This window comes from Harpia harpyja, chromosome 6, assembly GCF_026419915.1.
Source record: "Harpia harpyja isolate bHarHar1 chromosome 6, bHarHar1 primary haplotype, whole genome shotgun sequence".
Lineage (NCBI taxonomy): Eukaryota > Metazoa > Chordata > Aves > Accipitriformes > Accipitridae > Harpia > Harpia harpyja.
Window position 1 is genome coordinate 27,192,907 of NC_068945.1, and position 21,293 is coordinate 27,214,199.

General features: G+C 50.5%; 1 protein-coding gene across 4 annotated transcripts; it reads right to left on the reverse strand.

Moving 5' to 3' along the window:
• Window positions 1-98: 98 nt before the first annotated feature.
• TMPRSS6 (transmembrane serine protease 6) lies at window positions 99-21,293 on the reverse strand. 4 transcript variants are annotated; one of them, XM_052790515.1, is made up of 18 exons: window positions 20,615-21,293; window positions 18,809-18,965; window positions 18,491-18,633; window positions 18,229-18,296; window positions 16,810-16,994; window positions 14,032-14,073; window positions 12,871-13,075; window positions 12,379-12,515; window positions 11,697-11,809; window positions 11,122-11,231; window positions 9,955-10,100; window positions 8,895-8,993; window positions 6,738-6,851; window positions 6,340-6,456; window positions 5,404-5,572; window positions 3,270-3,541; window positions 1,871-2,007; window positions 99-1,212 (listed from the first exon to the last, which is right to left on the reverse strand). In XM_052790515.1, the coding sequence occupies exons 2-18, from the start codon at window positions 18,963-18,965 to the stop codon at window positions 1,054-1,056; spliced, it is 2,373 nt and encodes a 790-aa protein (XP_052646475.1). In that variant the 5' UTR covers window positions 20,615-21,293; the 3' UTR covers window positions 99-1,053. The 4 variants fall into 4 exon arrangements, with proteins under 4 accessions (XP_052646475.1, XP_052646476.1, XP_052646477.1 ...); XM_052790516.1 differs by lacking the exon at window positions 20,615-21,293 and adding an exon at window positions 20,523-20,587; XM_052790517.1 differs by lacking the exon at window positions 20,615-21,293 and adding an exon at window positions 20,148-20,510.

Consider the following 21,293-nt stretch of genomic DNA (forward strand, 5'->3'; position numbering starts at 1 on the left):
TTTTCCCAGTTGCCAATGCCAGGGTTGGAGTTTGGTCAAAAAGATAGAAACCCTAAGATAATTTTTAACAGAGTAAGGCAAACTAGAGCCAAAAAAAATCATCAAATTAATTTTATTTCTGATTCCAGAGAGTGACCCATTGTATATATACACACACACACACACACATATATGTATATCTTTAGTAAAAAAACCAAACCCATAGCAGTCACTGTTTAAGCACTGTGCCCTGAAGCCTTCTCCTTCACCTCCTGGATTATCTGAGTTAGGAGATGGAAGCAGTTGAGGAGCCCTCATATTAAAGGTATTTAGAAGGGCTGAGGGAACGGGATGGGGGGCTGCTCCGATGTTTTTATTGAGGGCTGCGGCCTTTCCCTGAGGAAAGTGCAGTGATGGAGGCTGGGTGCTGCTCCATCAGGGGGGCACAACACATGCTTGCAGAGCGTGATGCTGGATTTGTGCCTGGGAGTCAGTGAGACATGAAGAGTTGCCTGGCTGAGCTGAATAGCACACTGAACAGCACACACCGGCTAAGAAAAGAAGCAATTAGGGAGATGGAAGAGGAGGAGTGATGGGAGGGGAAGGGGGAAGAAGGATGAGCAGCAGGAAGGAAAAGGGAGGCAGATTGATTTCACAGTTACTGGAATCTTTAACTACATCAGTCACATTTTCTTTCAGCAAATGTTCCAGCGTAAGGTTGTGGCTGAATCACATGGTTCATGGCAAGTTCAACTTCCATCATTCCTTTTCTCAAAACCCATTAACTTGGGACTGTTGCTGCGTGTCATGTCATCGTCCGCCCCCCCCAGCTTTTTTGGATGGATGGCCTAAAAACACCTCGGGATGCTCCCTGGGAAGCACTGAGTGGGAAGAGGGTCTGCCTGCTTTTCTCTACAATCCCCACGGCAGGCTTCTTTTACCCCGCTCAGAAGAGCATCCTGGGTCTGACAACATCCCATACAGAAACTCTTTCTCTGAGGCAAGTGAACAAGATCAGGAATGAGTACCATGTGAGTGTAAGTCTTATGGGGAGAAGGCAGAGATGCACTTTTCTCAGCTCATGGTTTGGTTCATCCAGCCCAGCACTTGAGTGATCCTGGTGTATACTCCATACTGATTTGGACGTGCGCATCCCATTCCCCAGCTGACTAAACCAGCCAGAAACCACCTGCCACTGGGTTCCTTGCAGGCCAGCGGACCTCCAGAATCACCCTAGAGAAAAGGAAAGAAAAATGGGGTGATGGTGATCCACCAGCTTCTCCAGCTGGATGATTACATTGGCTTTCAGTCCTGCTGTATGCAGGTTCCTGTATCCCCTCAAGTCACGTGTGGGACATCTGCAACATTCCTTGTACCTTAGGCAGATGTCAAAAACATGCGAATTCCTCCCCCTTAGCCAGGTCCCAAGAAGCTGACAGCGCTATTGTTCCCCTCTGCTCCATGTGGCATTTCCAAATACGTGGAGAGCAAGGAAGCTGGTGGAATTTAACCAGATACGCGGAGAGATGGGAGACAGAGGAATTCCTTGCGATTGATAGTGATAAAGGAACAGACAGGTAACTGTGTGTGACAGATGCTAAAGAGGCTGAGGGATAGGAGACTGATGTAGACAAGTGACTTGAAAGTGGGAGGTAAAGAGTGGAGAATGGGCTGAAATGAGAAAAGGAGAAATTTAAGTGTATTTGGATCTTGTCTAAGGCAAGGATGCTGGGAAGAAGTGTTGTTGGCCACTTCGATCAGAGAAAGCGTTGGGGGAGTCAGGCATTTTATGGTCTTTTCACCTTCATTTCAGGCTATGGAGTGCATTTGGGAGACTTGGGACACACCCCACCTCTGATAGTCAACCCTGATCCCACAGCTCATCCATCACCTGGCAGGCATCTTTCTTGCCCTTTTGGTACCCAGCACACAACATCCTGGGAGAAATCATGTAGTGATAGGCCTCACTGCAGATGTCCTGCTGGATGAGCTGCACGTCCACCTTCTGCAGAACATTACTGATGTGCCCTGAGGGATAGAGTACCAAAAGTAGTTCAGGTGAGCAATGGTGGAACTTCCCACTGTTCACCGTGATCCCCCAGCCCATGCCCATCTCACTGCATGCAGAAAGCTGCCATCTGAATTTCTGTTCTGCTCTCCACTGGCATCACTGTCTCTGACTTTCAGCCGAGTACTTCACCTGCATGGAAGGAGTAACATTCCCCTTCAGTCCCTTTCCCTACAGGGATATGTTGTGGATACTTCAGCTTTTGGGGCAAGGCGGATTCTGGTTTGGGGAAACCTCTGGGATGTCAGAGTTTTGGGCTTGCTTCTCATTGAAATGGGCGTTAAGCTCTTCCAGCTAAGCATACAAACCGGGAATGTCCAGTTCTGGATAGACCCCTGAGTGTTTCCATTTAGGAAGCAGCTGGAGCAAGCGTGTGAGTGAGTGAAGGCACTAAGCTAACCTGGGTGAGCACATCTGTGTTCCTGTGCCATGCACTACTAGAGCACAGCTTGGACCTGTTTTGCTGGCCCTATGGGGAGGGAACAGGGAGGGGTCCATACCCATGCAGCTAAACTCTTCCTCACAAACCAGAATGGACTCATCCACACCACGCCATGGGGACAAGTCTTGGCCCATCCTGTCCCCGAGGTGTGTGGGTGCTATGTGGTCAAAATGGTCAAATGGTACCAGGGCACATGCTAACAATTAGACGGTGTGATCCTCAGGGGACAGCTCCCATTGAATTTACTAGTACGGGTGTTGCTGGGGGGACCCAGGTCCTAGGGTCTTTGACATGGGGAAAATGTTGCTGCAGGGGCCACAAACAGGTGTCCCCAGGAGATCCAGTCTGGGTTTGATGAAGAGCAGGTTTTTTATCTCGACTCTCTCCAGTCAGACACTGTCCCTGGGGAATGACCCAACAGGGTCCCACGTGTCTATGTAAGCACGGGGTTGGGCTTTGGGACTGGGGCTGGTCCATGCTGTGACCATGGCTGAAGAGCTACTACGTAGACCCATAATTCCTGAAGGCTATTCTAGTCTTTGGATGAAGGAACACATGCCGTCCCCATATAGATTACTGGACTCTCATGCCTGCCCCTCCGAATGAGGTTTCAAGGCACTCAACAGGTAACTTTGGCCCACCTGTGACCCAAAATCAAAGGGCGTGAAGGAGGCATAATGCTTTGGGGTGAACAGAAGCCTATTCTGCCTACCCCACATCTGAAGCTCTTTCTGCCTTGGCTTTGCTACAGTAGGCCACCAGCAAAGACCTTGCACCTACCGCCTTCCTTGAGGGCTCCCCAGCCAGTGATCCAGCAATGAAGACCAGGCTCAAAGAGGTGAGAAGGAGCAGGCAAGCAGATGGGCTGGATTAAGGGCGAGATGATCACAGGATGGTCCAGCTGGAGCAGGGCCACATCATAATCATGGCTATCCTCCTCGTAATAAGGGTGGAGGAAGAGGCGGATAACCTTGAAGGACACCTCTGTGTGGCTGGTGGCATTCTGCAAATATTTGCCCAAGTAAACGGTCCATATGGAGGCAGAGGCCAGTCTGTAGGATGCAGCAGAGAAGGTAACTCATCACATGAACAGAGAAGGATGGGCAGAGTCTGGCTGCTTCTGTCACAGCCTTTTGAGGAGTCTCTGGTATGGATGATCATCTCCCTCAGAGGGGCCTCTATTTTTATTTGGCTACTGATTTCAAGAAACTAGGTGGGACATCTCTGATGCCTGTACAGTGGGAACAACTTTGGGCAGACACTCATACACACAGGCAACTTGCTCATATTTGCTTATTTGCTAAGATTTGCTTATTTTCCTTAGCAAAGCAGGCTAAAAGGTGTATGTAGGTTAGGCCAGCAAGTGAGGTCTATGATAGGGCAGAGCACAAGAGCTGAGCTGGTGAAGCAAAGCTGCAAGGAGAAGGAGACATGGAGAAGGGGAGCAAGACCCGAGAAATTTCTTAGAGGGAGTGAAGTGAGAAAAGCGGCTCAGAGGTGAGGGTGTTAAAAGGCATGACAGCCCTTTACAGAAACAGAGGCGAAAGCCTAACAAGGTGACATCTTTGAGAACAGAACAGCTAAGAGCTAACAGCCAAGGGACACCCTGTCTCCAGCAGGAGGGTGAGGAGCAGAGGGGAACTTGCCCTTGCCCAGAGCAGGAGGAAGCAGGAAAAGGGCTGGTTTTAGACTCAGACTCCTGTCCACCTTTTGCCTTACACGTGCCGTTTTCTCCCACACTGCCCCTCTGGGTGCAAAAATCTCCCTGGTTTGGTTTGACCATCTCTCTTGATCCAAATTCGCCTTCAGGACTCACCTCCATCCTACTGCCTGCACAGGCTGCTGCCCATAGCACAGCCCACCCAAGGCTGCTGCTGTTCTTCGGCTCCTCTTTTTCAACCCTACTTCTTCTCTCCCACACCACTTAAGTTCTCTCCCTGACAGGCACACACATATGCCATCTAACAGGGCTGTGCTAGCTCCATCCATCCTGCATTGGGACACTCCAAAATGGCTAAATTCAGGCCGCATAGACCAATTGAAAAGCCTGCTCCCAGTGCTGGTGGGCTTCCTTGCAGGGCTGTAGGACCCAGGTAGGAGCAGGGTGAGGTGATAAGCATAACTGCAAAGCAACCCCAGTCCTACCAAGGCTGGTGTCACCATACTGAGGATGACCAGCAGCTCCTCTTCCCTAAGCTCACATAGCATCAGGAAGGAAGGGCAGCCATGGAAATCCAGCAGTAGTAGGTGGGAATGTGGGGGATCCCCACTGGCTCACTGATAGAGGAAAAGGGGTGTTTGGAGGAGGAGAAGACTGGGCCTGAGGGTGCACACTCCTTCCCCCACCCAGCCCTGTCACCCAGTACAGCTGTGGACCTTCCTCCTCCTTACTTCTTCCCAGTTTGAAAGAATGAGCGAATCCCCCCCCTCGATCTGCATGTTACTGCTGCTGTTGTGGTACGTACACCGGGTGGAAGGAACTGGGGGAGAGACTGGGCTTCCTCCTGAAAGGGCAGACCCTGGGGGTGGGCAGCATGGGACCCAAACAGCATCCTCCACAGATAACGCTATCCTGGCCCCCTCCTAGCACATGCTGACACCTCCATGGTTGTGACAGCATGGGGACAAGCCAGAGCCAAAACAAAGGTGTAGCTGTGAAGTGTCTTCCACTACCATTGCCCTCCCAAAGCTGCCAGCACTGCCCCCTTTTCCCTGCATGCACACCCAAATACTAATGCTTGTATCCATATCCCTTTCTCCAGCTCCAAGCCATGGAGAAGCATGGCATGGGTGCCGGATGAGGGGTGTGGCTGTCCTGGGACATTTTCACAAGCCAGATGACCCTCCCATCATGCATGACATGGAAAGCAATGCAAATCCTTCTTCTGTCCAGCACCCTCCCCTCTCCATTTACCTCTCATCCTGGAAGCAGTGCGCGGCTGAGACCACCCAGCGGTCAGCAATAAGTGTTCCCCCACAAATGTGGCGTCCCCGAACTTGCAGGCTGGCCTGCCACGGCCATTCCCCTTCCACAGAATTCGTACCACCCACGATCCTGCTGAGAGGGGCTTGCAGACCACAGTCTGAGGACAAGACACAGCAGGTACTTCAGGGGATGAAGGGAACATGATATGCTGTGCCTGTCCTTCCTTTCCTACTTGACTGAAGAGTTTCACCGCTAAGCCCTTGCCTTCCCCAGCCAGCAGTTGCTTTATGGACTGTCCAGGACAGGTCTGACGAGTGCTCCCTCGCAGCGTGTGCCCCCACTGATGCCTGCACAGCCTTAGCCCACCTCCAGCTGCAGCCTGGATATGCCTTTGGGGCAGCACGCTGTCTGTGCTACCTGTTCTCCTGTCAGGGAACTCTCGCAGACATTCCCTTTCGCTGCCCACCGAGGCTCCAGAAAAACCAAGCAGGGAAATCAAAACACAAGCTCTCTCCCTGCCAGTGACCATGCAGTCACGGGTGATTTCCCTGGCTGGAGCCTTGTAGGATGGCATTATTTCACAAAAGCCAGCATAGTGGTCCAACAGGCAGCCTGTGGGTAGGACCTGGCCTGTGAGACATGTCTATCTGGCTTGATGCCTCTGCCTGAAGGAGATGGGGAGCAGCTGGCCAAAGAACAAATCCCTGCTCACAGCTCAGCACGGAGAGCTGGCTCCTTGCCGCTGCTGCTGCCACTGCAGGATGGAGCAGTGGCACCGCTGCCATGGGGCTGGGGTAGGGAGAAGGTGGTGGAACAAGCGAGGGTGGGTGCTTATGCTGGGGTGGTGGGGGGAAAAAGGGGTGACTTGCAGCTACGTGCCATCCTGAACCTGCCTGGCCGACGTGCAAGTGAGCGTTTCCTCACCACAGCGCTTCTCGTCGGACAGGTCCTTGCAGTCTGCAGCGGTGTCACACAGGGGGTTTGGTTTTTTCACGCAGGTCCCATCTTCACAGCGGTAGGTGAAAGGACCGCAGGGGACCCCTGCGAAGAGGAAGAGGAGCTGAGGCTGAGGGAGGGCGGCAGGTTGTAGATGCAGCCTGAAGTCCTTTGAGTAGGGGGAAAAAGGCAACAGAGAGCTTGGGGGAACTCCATAAAGGATGACAGGGAATTTCCTGAGCAAACTTGGTCAGCTACAAACAGAGCAAACCTTGTCAGCAGGTCAGGCACGTGCCCTGACCTCACTAGAGGGAAGTACGCTACCGACAGCCTTGGCTCAAGTGTAGGGGAAGGTATTTGTCAGCCCAGCGCCGTCCCCTCCTTACCTTCACTGCACTGCTCTTCATCGGTCCCGTTGATGCAGTCCAGCTGCTGGTTGCAGACCCTGCTGAACTCGATGCAAGTGCTGTCCTCGCGGCACTGGAACTTTGCAGGGCACACTGTGCAGGAGGGAAGCACCCGGGAATTAGGCACGCAAGACGAGGTGTAAGATGTGAGGTCAGGGTCCTAAGTGCATCAGTAGGCTCTGCAACCTCTTCCCCCACCTCATAATGTGTGCTTAAGACCAGTTCTGGTATAGTGCAGCTGTGTAGTCTTTGCCTGATCTATGTTGTAGGTACGTTTGCACCCTGTCTTACACTATGCTGATGCCGACTTAACTTTCCTTGGCTTCTTGGCTTGGCCTTGGACCTGCCTCACTATAGACTTGTCTTGAGGTCACTGGACTCATTGGTTGACCCGGGTTACCATCACCAGACCTGGTCTGCTTGCCTTGCTCAGGTTCTGTAGGACTGCATCCTGACTGGTGAGGTCACTGTTCCTCCTGCCTTGCTGTCACCCTCAGCTCATGGGTCACCTTCCCCTGCAGAGCAGCTGCTCCCCTCGCTCTCTGATAGCTGAGTCCCAAACAACAACGGATTCCTCAATGTCCACGAGCTCCGATAGCTGCCTAGGATGGAGATGGTGCCTAAGGTGCCTCCCCATGACACAGTTTGACTTCTGATTGTATGTTTTCATAGCAGGAACTTGTCCTGTGTTTGTTTTATCTATGTGCAACACCAAACATGATGGGCCAGTACCTCCCAGGGGTCTTCTTACTGCAATGACTATAATTTCTTCAGTAATTAACATGAGGCTTCCAGATGGCTAAAGGCACATGCAGGTCTGAGGCAATGTGAACACTGATTTTAAAGACAGGGACTGTCCCATACAAACATGGAGTAAATAAGCAGAGATGCAACATTGGCAAGAGTATAAGAAAGGAAGGAAATCATGATGTTTCTATTTTCTTTTTTGAATATAACGGGATGTTTGAAAAGAGTGAGAAACAAATACTTTTTTTTGTTCAGTCTTGGTCTGTGTTAACCTGCGGAACTGAATGACACAGGATATCCCTGGGGCCAAGAAACTAATAGGATTCAAGAAGGGATTAGATATTCATAAGGATGCATTTGTATCTATGCCTGCATGAAGGAAGCAAGCCAGCCCTGATGTCAGACAGCTGGATGATGGGACAGAGTGCACTGTCAGCAAGACTTGCAGGCAATAAAAAACCCAACCTCAGTGATCCTGTGAGAGCTCTCACATTTCCAGCACTGAATTAAAACTTCCTTGAGAAAGATTTCTCCTTCTTTTTACTTTAGACTTTTCTATACCTTCCTGTGAATCTTTCAGAACTGGTCACTATCTCCAGTGGTTCAGGGATCTTTCTGTCTGTGGAAAAACAGCTGTAAGGGACAACTAATGAAAAATTAGTGGTGGCACCACTGTGACAAGCCCCCCCCCCCCCCCCCCCCCCCCCCGGGATAGGAGGATAGATGAATTAGTTGTCATGCCTGAGCCTGAATAGCTATTCCTATGAAAACGGGGCTTTGCAGGAGTCCTGGGATGCCGAGGATGGTGTCTGCATCAGCCCAAACTGCTGTTGGCATGAAGAACCGATGGCTGATGGAGGACTTAGATGCTCCCAAACTGGAGCGCAATATATGGGTGAGGATCTGTACAGATCGTGTGTCACAAATGGCCTGGGGGGGAGAGACCAGGGCAGCAGGAGGGCCTGGGGAGGGGTGGGCAGGGTGGGAGGGCTGGGAGGGGGATGCTGGGTGGTATGACAGCAGAGGGGGCTGTAGCCCAGGGCTGAGGTTGATTGTAGGGGGAAAGAGGGACAAGGTGGGGGACAGCCTGGGCAGTGGGGCTTCTTTCAGGCTGCCTGGAGCTCTTGGTGCACGGGTGCTAGGGGGTTCTCCCAGGGAGACTGTGCTGTGCACGGGAGCAAGAAGAGTTGCTGCTCCTTCCCGAGCAGGCTGAAGCCATATGGCAGTGGGATGAGGCTTTTAAGGATGCAGAGGTTTAAGCTCCTAGGAAGGAGGTACAAGGTTGTACCTAGGCCAACCGAATCCTCCCCAGCCCTCCCTACCCTTGGAGGAGGAAGGGGCTATGGTCCTGCTGAGACCAGGGACCAGCGGGGAGAAGAAATCACTCACCACAATTTCTCTCATCAAGCCCATTGGGGCAATCTTTGATCCCGTCACAGGCCGGGACGCACAAGCCGTTCACAGAACACAGGAACTCCCCGGGACAGGCTGTGAAACCAACAGAGAGTAGTTAGTCCCCAGTGACTGGAAACCTCCTTGCAACAGAGCACTGTGGCTTGAAAGTGGAGCGTGGAGCTGCACACCTTCCTGACCACACGCATGCTGCAGCAGCGTGCTGCTGGCATTTGCTGCGCTCCCCGAAATCTGGCACGTCATCTGCTCTGAACAAGGGCAAACAGAGCCAGGCTATGCACCGGGGAAGGGGGGCTTTTTCCCTGCTTCCCGTCATACCAATGGGCAAGAAGCCAGGACAACCACCCTCCTGGCGTGCTATACCTCCGGTTTAGCACTGTTTCACGATTCTTGAATGCTGCGAGAAAGTTGAAACAGGTTCTTTGGAGTTGTTATTAAAACTTGGTGAGGGCCTTGAAGGGGTTGGTGTTAGACACGTGTTGGCAGGTGCACATATTCAGGGACTGGTATGCGTTACAGGCACCCTTTAGGAAGGAGATGGAGAAACCTTGGAAAGACAGACTGTGGGCGTGCATTTGCATACGTGCGTTAGGTGTATTTGTGTGTGGTTTTATTTGTCTCTCACTTGCACGAATTCCCAGGTGAGCAGGAAACATCTCTCCGTAAGAGCTCTTATAATCTAAAAAAATGTCACTTCAAGCCACAGATAGGCTCTCACTGAATTTCCAAGGCCAGTCCAGGATGTGGGCACAGGGGTGAGACTGCAGAGAACTCTCTGACCTTGGGTTTTGGCACAAGGATGCTTTGGCAACGTGAGGCAGGGCCACATGTGCAGAAGCAGCTTCGCACATAAATGCCTCTTCTTTTTGGGCGATCGGTGGTGTGTGCCTCGCTGATTTGTGAGCATGTGCCTGAAGGGCAGATGGCACTTAGGGCTCATGGGATGTGTCTTGTGTTTCTCCTAACACAAGCCAAGTGCACAGGGGCTGCCGGTAGCTACCACCCCACTAAGGAGCAGGGAGTAGCCTGAACTTACGGTCAGATTGGTTGTACAGACTATAAGCCGCCTGTACACCAGGGCCAGTTAAGGAGATCTGTGAGGTGAAGGCGACGGTGATGTCAGCAGAGGACGTGACTGGGATCCGCTCGGCGTAGGCTTGGAGGGTCCGCAGGCCACACAACCTGAGGAGCAAACACAGGCGGGATGTGTTGGGCAGGGAGAGAGGAGAAGACAATAAAGTGGGGCAAGGGTGCTCCGTGGGGATGGGGTGGGAAGGGACCCACAGAGGCTGGATGTGGGGGGGGAAGCCAGGAAGGCAAAATGCCTTCAGTATGGCATGAGATCCAGAGTCCAGGGTCACCCTACTATGTCTGGACATTTCCCACTTTCTGGGTAAGCACTGAATTCCGGCCATGCAAAGTAATTCAGTTCTTATATTTCTCTTCCCGAAGAAGCCATGTTGTGGAAACTGTGGCACTGACAGTTTAAGAGAGGAAGCCAGGGGAACATAGCTTCTGGATCAGACCCTCCAGAGGAAAAGATGTTACCCCCACAGGAGCAGTGGAGAGGAAGTTAATGAGATGGGCTGGGGGAAGTTTTGGAGGGAAAGGGGGAATTTTGCAGTAAGTGGAAGGAAAAACAAAAGCCATAGGTCCATTCATCTTGGAGCCTGCTTTGAGGAGATGGGAGCGCAGCAGCTCTTGGTCCTTTGCACCTGAGCGGTGGTGGGCAGCAGCCCCAGCTCCGTAGGGATGCTAATTTTGGGAAGTCTTGCAGGGGGAAGTGGCTGTAGTCAAAGCAGGAGGATATGGAGCTAGGAGGAAGATCTATATGGAGGTGGATGCAAGGCAATGGCACACACAGATAATATTGCAGAGGTGGTGACAGGCAGATTTGCAAACACAGGAGACGTGGGAGGACACCAAGGTTACACACACAGGAGAAAACTAGGAAGCCTGATGCAAACAGCAAGACAGAGAAGGCAGGCTGGTAGCTCAAAGCGAATCTGTAAGAAGTGTGCTCATCGAGGAGCCTGTGAACAAGAGAGGCTGAAAAAGAAGTAGAAAAGCAAGAGGCACCAGCACAAACAGTGGCCACGGAGTGTGGCCTCCTCAGACCTGATGGCTGAAGCGAGCAGGGAACCTGCAGAGGTTTAATCCCAGGTGGGAAATGAGAGACAGAAACCAGGACCCCAGCACACACCTTCTGTTCTGAATTATCCACTGGCCTTGTGTACAGGGCAGGTCATGCTTCTGTCTGCTGAGCGCGTAGGCGTCGAACCACAGGGTGACCCCGTAGTCGAGGGATGGGACCTGCAGGCAAGGGGGTCCAGAGCAGAGTGTAGATGGCTCCTATGAGTGCTGCAGCCCCCTCCATGTGACAGAAATGAGCAGGGTAAATGTGAAGGGGAGAGGTGCCAATTCACACTTTGCACCCTCTAAACCGGGGCCATGCCGCAGCCCGGGGTGACTCTGCTGCTGGTCTCAAAGCATGGTAATTCCTAGCAATTTCTTGCAATCTGGTTCTGCCTTGAAGAATTCCTCTGGAGACCGGATTTCAGATTCCTCCCCAGCTATGGCATCTCTGTGCTGGCATGCAATATTAGACTCTTTCCCCTTCAGAAACACGCATTATGTGGAGGCTAGGCAGGCTGGCACCCTCTTCTTGCTTCTCATGATGATCTGACTGAGAGTACTGGCTGTAACCCACCCTAATGTGGGGAGTGCCGGAGGGGTTTCAGGGATGGGGTGGATGCTTTTGTGGGAGCTGGGTCTTACCGTCATGTGCCAGGTACACTGCGTGTTGGGTGAGTAGTAACTGGGGTAGTGTGGCGTGCCGATCTTCCCCTGCAGCTCCAGGCCCTCCCGCAGAGTTATATTCACTTCGCAGGCTGTAAAGACAGACATTCAAAGCCCTGCTACCTGTCAGCTCAACCTCAGCCTGGGGATGCCATATACTCATCCCATTGTAGGAGGGGAGAAAAGGGCCTCTAAGGTCTGATGCTAAAGGTGACTGGGATGTTCCACCACCCCCCTTCAAGGGGCCATTTCTACCTGGCAAGAATTTTAGCCTCCTCTTCTTGTCCAGAGAAGGGTAATAGTAACGTATATTGTTGCTTTAGACTCTTATAATGAATTGACATTTATCTGCAAGTGCATCTAGACATGATGTCCAGGCCACATCTGGTCTGTCCATGCATGAGAGCTTGGCCTTGTCTTAAAGTATCACGATCACTCAGGCTCTGCTTGCCAGACCCTGGGCTGTAAAGCCTTGAGCTAGATGCTCATGTATGAGTCCAGGTGAGGGAGCAACATCTAACCTGCTTTTTATCGACCACCTCTGCCCTTGCAATCTAGAGTGAATTCTGCTCCTAATGGGGATGGAGCACCTCTGTGATGTTGTAGGAGAGAACCTGTCTCCTTCCTATATCTATGGCTGCCCTCCTCCAGCCTTCCTCACCTTCGAGGGGCACCACCTGTGCTGAGAGGATGAAGGGGTCATAGTAGCTGTACATGGCTTTCTTCCACACAATGGACATGACAGGGCCAGATGAAAGGACTTCCACAACAGGCTCCTGCCGGCTGCAGCCATAGATCCTTGGGGGAAGAGATAAAAGGATGGGGGTGAAGCAAGCAACAAACAAACGAAAGAGAAGAACGAGAAAGAGAGACAATGGAGGTCTGTGTTATCCACAGCACACGCCTGCTGTGAGGCACTAACTGAATCAAATAAAGGGCCAGCAGAGAGACAGCTCGTGCTGCTGTAATCTCTCAGACTGCACGGCTGGCTGTATGATATCCCACATCAGTGACTTCAGCTGATCAGCAAGAGGCAGGTTCTGCATCAAAGAGAATTTCCTCTGATGTAGTCTAACACCTTCCCCTGCTGTGGCGTGGCGTGCCATCCTGCCCGGCTTCCCCGCCGTGCTCGCCTTGCTCAGAAGCTACCTACGAGGTGATGAGGTGTTTCTCCAGGGGCCCAGCTGCGTCGTACATAGCCAGGCGGTCCCTGCAGTCCGGGAGAGTCCACTCCAGGCGTAGCTTGATCATGTAGCCCTTCAGTCCATGGAGGTGCCAAAGACAACTGGAGGCCAAGTAGTCAGGGCCCTCCAGCCTTAGGATGTCATCCTCCTGGACATAGCTGTACCTGTAGCAACCTGAATCCAGGGGAAAGATAAAGGGATTTAAATCTCAGGGTGATGTAAAGGGAAGCAAAGGGGGGGCTTAGGGGTGGTTGTAAGAGAAATGAAGATAAGGGATTGTCACTTGGGATATCAGTGTGAGCCCTATTTCAGAGTAAGGCTGACTCATCCCAGTAATCTCAGTTTACTTTTATATATGTTGTTGTGGCACCAGTCCCCTCGTACCATTGCCTTGGTTTCTCTCTATAAGAACTGTCCTCTCTTCCTTGATTAAACTGATACTACCTCAGGCTTTAAATATCAGCACAGTTATCTTCCACTGGCTTTATTTTCTTTTTCACCTCTTTCTCCTCTCAACCCCATATTCTTCCTGGCTTTACATGTCCCTTGTCTGATTTCCAGGTTTCAGCAGGCTTCCAGACCAGGATTTTTGAGTAAAAGTCAGCTTAGAGATGAGTTTCTAACAGCATATCTAGTGCAAGCTGCCAGCCACGGCACTTACAACGCTGCCTGAAATTACTAAAAGCATCTTCAAACATCGCTAAGACAACAGACTCCTAAATGACTGACAGCACATCCAGTGCAGAGCTACGGAGAGAAACCCCCACCCCACACCGCAGAATTTCATGGGGCCTGGAATTAGCACTGTTGCACCAGTACGCCAAGCTATTTGACATGACTCATTAGGACAGGGATAAGACTAAGGTGGCTGCACTGCCCCTGGGAGCCAGTATCTCTGCATAGTGGTGTGCTACTGGGGCAGAGGTGTCAGGATGCTCAGAGCAGTCCAGCACACAGCTGTGTCATGGAGTTTGGGTCTGACCAAGCAGCAGCACTGGTCCTCCCTTGCTACTGTTCTCATCTCCCCTTCCCAGGATTTACAACTCCAGGAAGCCAACAAGCTTTCTGTCCCCTGTAAAAATCCCTCCTGTAAAGTCACGAACTCAAAAGGGAAGGAAAAGATAGCCTACCCAGAGTGGATTTCAGCATTACTATGTCTTTCACACTGGATTCTGTTAGAAAGAAAATATATAAAGGAAGATAAACAAAAAGATAAACTGGTAGTATCTGAATGCTAGCTTGGCAGGTGATGACTCCTCTCCGTCCTCTGTGAATGGCTCGCTCACAACTTCAGCATGGGGCATCCTCCAGGTACTTCTCTGTCTGCTCTCAGGGACCCGTTTCAGTCATGCCTTCCCCACCCCATCTCTCTGGGAAGTCTCTCTGGCCTCTGCCCCAAATCCAACAGCCCCAATCCATGCTTTCCAGCCCACCATGGGTTTCTCTGCCTTTTTTCCTTGCCCGTTTTGGTGTGCTATTCCAGGACCTCTTCCTCTTCCCAGAAGGGCTGGGCATTGCTTCAGGCAACCATCCCCCTCCTCTGCCAGCCACGTCACAGGGCACAACCTCATTTCCCGGAGCCTTTGCCATCTGCTCATCCCTCCCCTGTTCTCCCAGTTTAAATAACCCTCACCAAAAAAGTATGGGAGTTACTGAGGGTGGGCAAGGAGGTCTCTTGATGACCACTGGTTGATGAGCTACTCAACATCCTTATAGAGTCCACCTCTGGAGAAGGGAGATGCAGAGAAAACCACCAACAAGGACTACAAATCTGTGCAAAACAGAGTCACAGAGTGGACAACACTTTTAGGAGAGCTGGGCTTTGCTCCAGCCTCCCAGCTGAACTGGAAGTGGCCAGAGATCAGGTGCTACTTCGAATAATTGCCAAAATAAAAGGCACCATGAGGTCAGCTGGGTGTGAGAATTGGTGTTGGGGGCTTGCCTGGGTCAGGGCTTTGGTCTTTTGTAGCTCCTAAGCAAAGCTTGCAATGCTGTGGGGAGAGCTGAGCAGTTTTGTCATGGCAAAAACAGATGTTGTGGAAAAGATGATCTTGCAGGCATAAGGCAGGCTCCTAGAGAAGCTCATGTGCTGTAGGGAAGGACGTATGCTGAGCTGATATTAAGTATTCTTTTATCTGAAGGTAATAAAACTGAGTTCCTATAAGGAGAAGGAAGTCCTGAAACTCTTTGGGGCAAAGGAGAAGCTAGTGTCCTGGGGTGAGTGTAGGTGTTAGTAAAAATAAAGCATTGGAGAGATTGGAGAGGTTCCTGCCCTAGTCAGTGGTTTACAGATCTGTGTCTTAAGGCAGGCTGCAGCGAGACTTAATGTGTAGAGCTAAGGAGGTCAGCAAATGAGTCTGTCAGAAAGCAATGAAGTGCTAATGACTTGCTATTAGCTAGCTATTTTTTCTCTCCAATTTTACAGAGCAAATGATGCCAGAGGTTAAGTCACTGGCTTGAGGTCACCCTGGCCCAGCAGTATAAGAGGTTTCTGGCTTTTGCCTTAGTTGCTAGACTGTGTTTCTGACTGGAGAGGGAGGCGGAAAGGACTAGGGAAAGCAGAAGGAGCTGGAGAAACTACAACTGGTGTGTTAATTCCAAAATAGAAAGAAGTGTGATCTGCTGAAATGAATAAAAGGGTGAAACAGATGTGAAGGGAATAAGAGGGAACTGGGAACAGCTAGAAGAATGGCACCATCATTTTTATTTGTTTATGAGTTACATTATGAAGTGAGTCAATAAAGGGAAAATGCTAGATGGGCCGACTTGGAAGCATTTAGCATATTATCTTATGATATCTTTCTTAAGAAGGTTAATTCAGATTGGCTGAGCATAAGGTCTGGTATGCTGGAAATAAATCATAAACAGAAGTAAGTGACTAATGGTAACTGCAGGAGATGTCTTCAGGAGATGCTATTGCAGCTTCAGAATAAGATCTTAACACAACGGTCTGGATGAGGGAGTGAAAATAATTTTGAGGGAATCAAATTTTCTTTGGGGACACCAACAAAATGACCCCCAAAATAAAACAGTTAAGATGTGGAGGGAAGGATTAAAAAAAATATGGGTGGTATATATTAAAATAGGATTCACCTTAGAAAAATGCAAGCTAACATGTCTGGGGAAAAAAACTTGGAGATGTCACATTTCCTAGGAAGAAGAAACTTGGAAATGAGAGTCCCAAGGGGAGAGAAGAAACACAATGTATTTTAAAACCTGTGAGGTTTGGGGCTCTGTAAGAGGGATCAGATCAGGCTGAGAAGTTAAGTCTCATTATAAAGACCAAATACAAATTCCATTCGACTTGGACACATTGAATATAGACACATTCCTAGTCCTCTATCATCTAACCTATTTTAGAGCAGTTCTGTAGGGGTGGCTCTTTAACAGGCTGTGATCTTCACTGTGGGCAACAATAAATAATCCTCAAAATCATATGTCAAGAACAGAAGTGGCAACAATGCTTTGTCTCAGAGGAAGACTAGTGGTGAAAGTAGCCTGGAATAATCTCCCAAAGGGAAGTAGGAAACCTAATTGCTTGCTATTTTTGAGCTGAGCTGATCAAAGTCATGACCTGTGTAAGGTCTTACTCCACCAAAGCCAAAGCTAATGGGAGAAGGAGAAAAAAAAAAAAAGTTACCTAGCTGGTCATGGGCAGCTGTATCTCCAATAATCTTTAATCCTTCAAAGGAAGGATGTTTTTTTTTATCAGACTGCAGTTATCCTCTATCAGAAAGAAATATGTGTAGTTGTACCTCCTGATCCTCACTTTTTCCCTATCCTCTTCAGGTTTCGCCCATCCCCTTCAGTAGTGACTTCTGGCCTTTTCTCCTAACCTCCCTTCAGCACCTTATAAATCTTGGAGCATTTCTAACTGCTCAGGCCACAGCCAAGCAGCCGGTACTTACCCAGAAGAACCAGCGAGTCTGGGTTGACCCTGTACTCCATCTGGTAGGACAGGCTGCCCGAGTTGTTGAAAGTGGTGGAGAGCTCTTGGTGGAGCATTGTGTTTACCCTCTCAGCAGTCACCTCCTTCTGCTGACTCTCAGGGATTTGGAGGGCAAACCAGAAGAAGAAGGTCAGAGCTCCCTCCCTGACAGAGAAACAGCATGTTAAATATCTTCTCTCTTCCTCTCCAGAATCACTGGAGAGTCAAACCACAGAGATTAACCCCCCACTGTTTTTCCACAGAACAGACATATCTGTGTGGACTTTCCAGCTCACTGCCGTGACCCAGAGGAACCACTCCAAGTGGGGCAGGAGAGCTGCTACATCCATGGTGCTAGTTAATGCTCTGTCCTTTTGGGGGAGGAAGCCATTTTATGCCATCTGGCTTTAGTGATGACCATATGTGGTCAAATTAATGTGATAATTAATCAAGACTGGTCTAATGATCTCATTTCAGGTAGAAATGACCTTTGGTTACTACTGACCAGGGGTTGAAAAGAAACACTCAAGACTTCATTGTCTCACCTCCCAGTGGTGACAAGTGGATGATTTATGACTCAATACCTTACCACAAGCCATTAATGCTGGGTAGGCTCAGCTGCAGGAGACAGTGACTGGGAAAGCTCTGTTCAACCAGCTGGCAGAGAAAATTGGCTGGGGGAGGGGGAAGAGATGTTGAAACAAACCTTTGCTCAGTAAAAGGCTAGAGGAAGAATTGCAAGTGAAAATTTTCTTTCCCCAGTTGAAAATGGAGTTACATCAAAATTGGAATTTTTCTTAGCTGAAGGACAAATTTAGGGGTGTAGTTTTCCATGGAAAAAAATCAGAAGCAAATGTATACGTCAGTTTGGAAGCTATTCCTGCTTTCTTGATCTACTGTGATGACCTGCAAAGCTGTAGTCCCACATCTGTCCCATTCCACTGTTACCCTATTCCCAAGTGGACCATGCTTCTTGGCTGAAATACCTTTTCCACAGTGCATTCTGGCCTCTCCCTTCTGGTGCCTAGAATCAGGCTATAAAATGACTTTCTTGAATTAGACAAATTAATTTCCAGCTGCTTAGTTTCTACTGAGAATGCCAAGCCCAGGGGGTTTTTTTTTTTCAGTTCTTCCCAGTGAATTTTTTTCCTCTCTTGAACTTTTGCCTCTCTGAAAAATTTCTCAGTTTTGGCTTTTTCATCGTGAAATCGGATGAACATCAAAATATCCCCAGCTCTGTCACGCTGGAACCATTCTGCATCTGGACTGCCCAGCCTAGCTTAGAGCTCATGGCGAGGACTGCAGCAGTTTGTCATGGCCAGATTTCAGTGAAACCAGAGTACAATTGACTGGAAGCTTTCACACACAAACAAGCAAATATGCTGTGGGTGCTACTCACCCAAAGGCATACACTGTGCTCGAGTTGTAATATCGACCCAGCTCTGTGGCACGAATCAGTTCCTTCAGCTGCAACGAGAATGTCGTCGGATAACTATAGTGCAATGTTACAGTGGCAAAGGACCTATGGCCAACCCTATGTTTCATCCCTCTTGCTATACAGACCCACCAAGTCTGTCACTTGGATGCGGGTACCTGACCCCTTCCTCTTTTTACTCACTGAACTGCCTCAGGGCCAGCTCTGGTCATGAAATTGCCCTCACCATCTTCTGGAGCTTAGCTGACTCCAGCCAGAAGGCTCTGGACTCCACCTGCCCAAGGTCCGGGGAGTACTGGCGATTGAGGACCTGGAGGCTGCCACAATAAAACCGCAGGGTGGCCGGTTCCAGGTGCCATGGTCTGTAGTCTGCCAACAGAAGACATTACTGAATTACCTTGCTGATATGTAGGAGAGAGGGGTTTACCCTTATGTATGAGCGTGTAAAGATCACCCAGAGTCACTAACGCACTTTGGGCTGGGCATTGCCTTGACTACACCCCATCCACCTCCTGCGTGGGGAGAAAACTTGTTGAATTTTTACCTAGGAAATACCAGGTTGCTGCAGCAGCTCCAGCCAGCAAAAGAAAGGCTATCCCAAGGGGCACATAGCGGAGGCAATCACGTGAGTTAGTCTCCGATCCGTCCTTTGAGAGGGAGTTGGCGTATTCTTCTTGTTCCTCGGCCTCCATCGGGGGCATCTAGTGACACAGCACACCGTGGTCAGGCTGGGTTTTCTGCATCCCTTTACAGCTGTCTCTGGAGGTGCTCTGCCATCTCTGTGCTCCTCTCCCAAGATCTATAGCCCCAAGAGATCTGTGTGCTAACCACCAAAGACTTTGCTCAGTGCGAATGTGAGTAAAACTCCTATTTCAGTGGGAGACAGGCTTCCAGGACACTGTCCTGTCTACGCCTCCTGGTAATCCCTCAATTTTCAAAGGCATTCCCTGGGTTTTGCTTCCGCCAAAACCACAAATGAGTACAATAATGAATTTTTCCGGAGACAAAAGTGTTGTCCTACCAGGCTGGGAATGGTTTTAAAGCTGATATTTTATTGACCTAGAAATCAATGCAAAAGAAAACCCGTGACCTCAAATGCACACAGAAGTTGCACAAAACAGCCACAGCCTGGGAGCCTGAAGTTGCACTTTGCCTGCTGTCCCATTTTGCTCTCGATCCCTAAAAGTAAGCGAGCCTTGCCATTCCCACCAGACCGTGTGTCCCAGGGCTAAGCCCATGCTGGCACTGACTCGCTAGCTGAGCTAGTGAGGAGAGAGTATAACCTGAATAACGTTCAGCCCTCTACCACCCTCCGCTTGTGCCAGGGGACACCTTCTGTCTTTCTTTGCCCCTCGTCTCACCCAGGCTGCTTCTTTTGCTTCCTCCTGACTGCTCCCCTTCCATCAGTCCCAGACTCTCAGGGTAAGAAATGCCATCACCCAAGAAAGCCACGTTAATCTTGGTTATCTCACCCACCTTCCTTCTCCTTTCCTCTGCCATCCCCCAGTGCCTGGCTGCCCCCAAACTTTCTGTGTTTCTGTGGCTGGAGAGGAAAGGGATGTGAACATATCCATGTGAGAGGGCACAGAGGTCTTGGGGAATGCTTGTGCCCTGTCTACGTGTCTGTGAGTCGTCTTGGTGCCCAGTGGTGCGTGTGAGCGTGGGGGCATGAGTGCATGGGAGGGATTTGCTGCAGATGTGGGAAGAGATGTTTGGCCTCACGCACATTTTAGCCTGTGTGGATGCCATGGAGTGTTCACACGATAGGGTCGAGTGGGCTTCTTGGTCTCCTTGCTTTCCCCCCAGTTACTGAGCTCCAAGCCCTCCAGGCTGCCTTGCAACATGGAAACACACTTGCAGAACGTAACTGCCAGATAACTCACCCTGGAACATTAAACCCAGCTTGGTGAACAACAGCACTTGGACAATCAGCCGCACATCTGCTTGCTCTAATGCAGAGAGGCACATGGTACAAACAGGCCCAGCACAGACTGCCCTCCCTTGCTTCTCGTGGGTCACCTTTCCGTGCAACCCCTGGGGAGGATCTCCTCCCCAGTGAACCAGGCTGGGCGGTCCAGGAGAGCAAGGGCGCTTCTCCGCTATCGCAGCATCCCTTCAGAAACAGCAGGCACAAGCAAAGAACCGCAGACGGAGGGGCGGAGGGAGGAGGGCAGGAAGCAGCAGCAGCAGCAGAAGAGTCTCTTTGTTAGAAGATTTGATGGTAGGCACCGGGGTTTCCCCCAGAGCTGCAGACCTACCTTTGAAGCCTGCTGCCGCCTGTGAAGCCTGGCCCACACCCCCTACGCAAGCCAGCTCACACACACATGGAGAGAGGAGAACATCTATTTACCCAAGCTCAAAGTCTCCTCAGCGATCAATAACCCGATGCCATGTCCCTTCAGCTCGGCCTTTGTCCTGCCGCAATGGGTCAGCGCACCCCGTACAACGGCTTTTTTCTCTTCTGAAATGGAGGTTTTGGAGGCTTGCAGGGGGAGAAGATCTGCAGGCTGAGCAGGGGGAGCCTGGAAGAAGTCAGGGTAGGAGCACCTCCAGCTGTGCAGAGAAGAACAACCCAGGAGGCTGGTGCAGATAGCTTACGTTGTCCTCCTCAAGGGACAGGGAGTTGCTGAGCAACTGCTGTATTTCTTAGCTACCCTTCTTGGTCCCATTGAAGGGAGAGGCAAAATGCAGGGTATGTGCTCCCCAGCACAGGGATGGAGCAGATACTGGCTGGCAGGTGTAGATCGCTTGAAGGAGGGAAGATGGCAGTAGACAGCGGGTCTGATTACCACAGTGGTCATGCAGATAAAAGCAAAGCACGGTGTCTCTCAGTCCCGACCTGCAAGTGTCCCCCTGGTCTTCTTGCACTTCTCGCTGCCCAGTCTCCTGACACTGGGCTCCCCGTGCTCTGTTGCACGGCCACTCACTCTTCCCTGCGGCATCTGCTTTTCTTCTAGCTCAAGGTCCTTCTCACCTACCTCGCCTGTACCACATTCTGCTTACAGCCCCGCAGCGCTGTACGTGCCTCT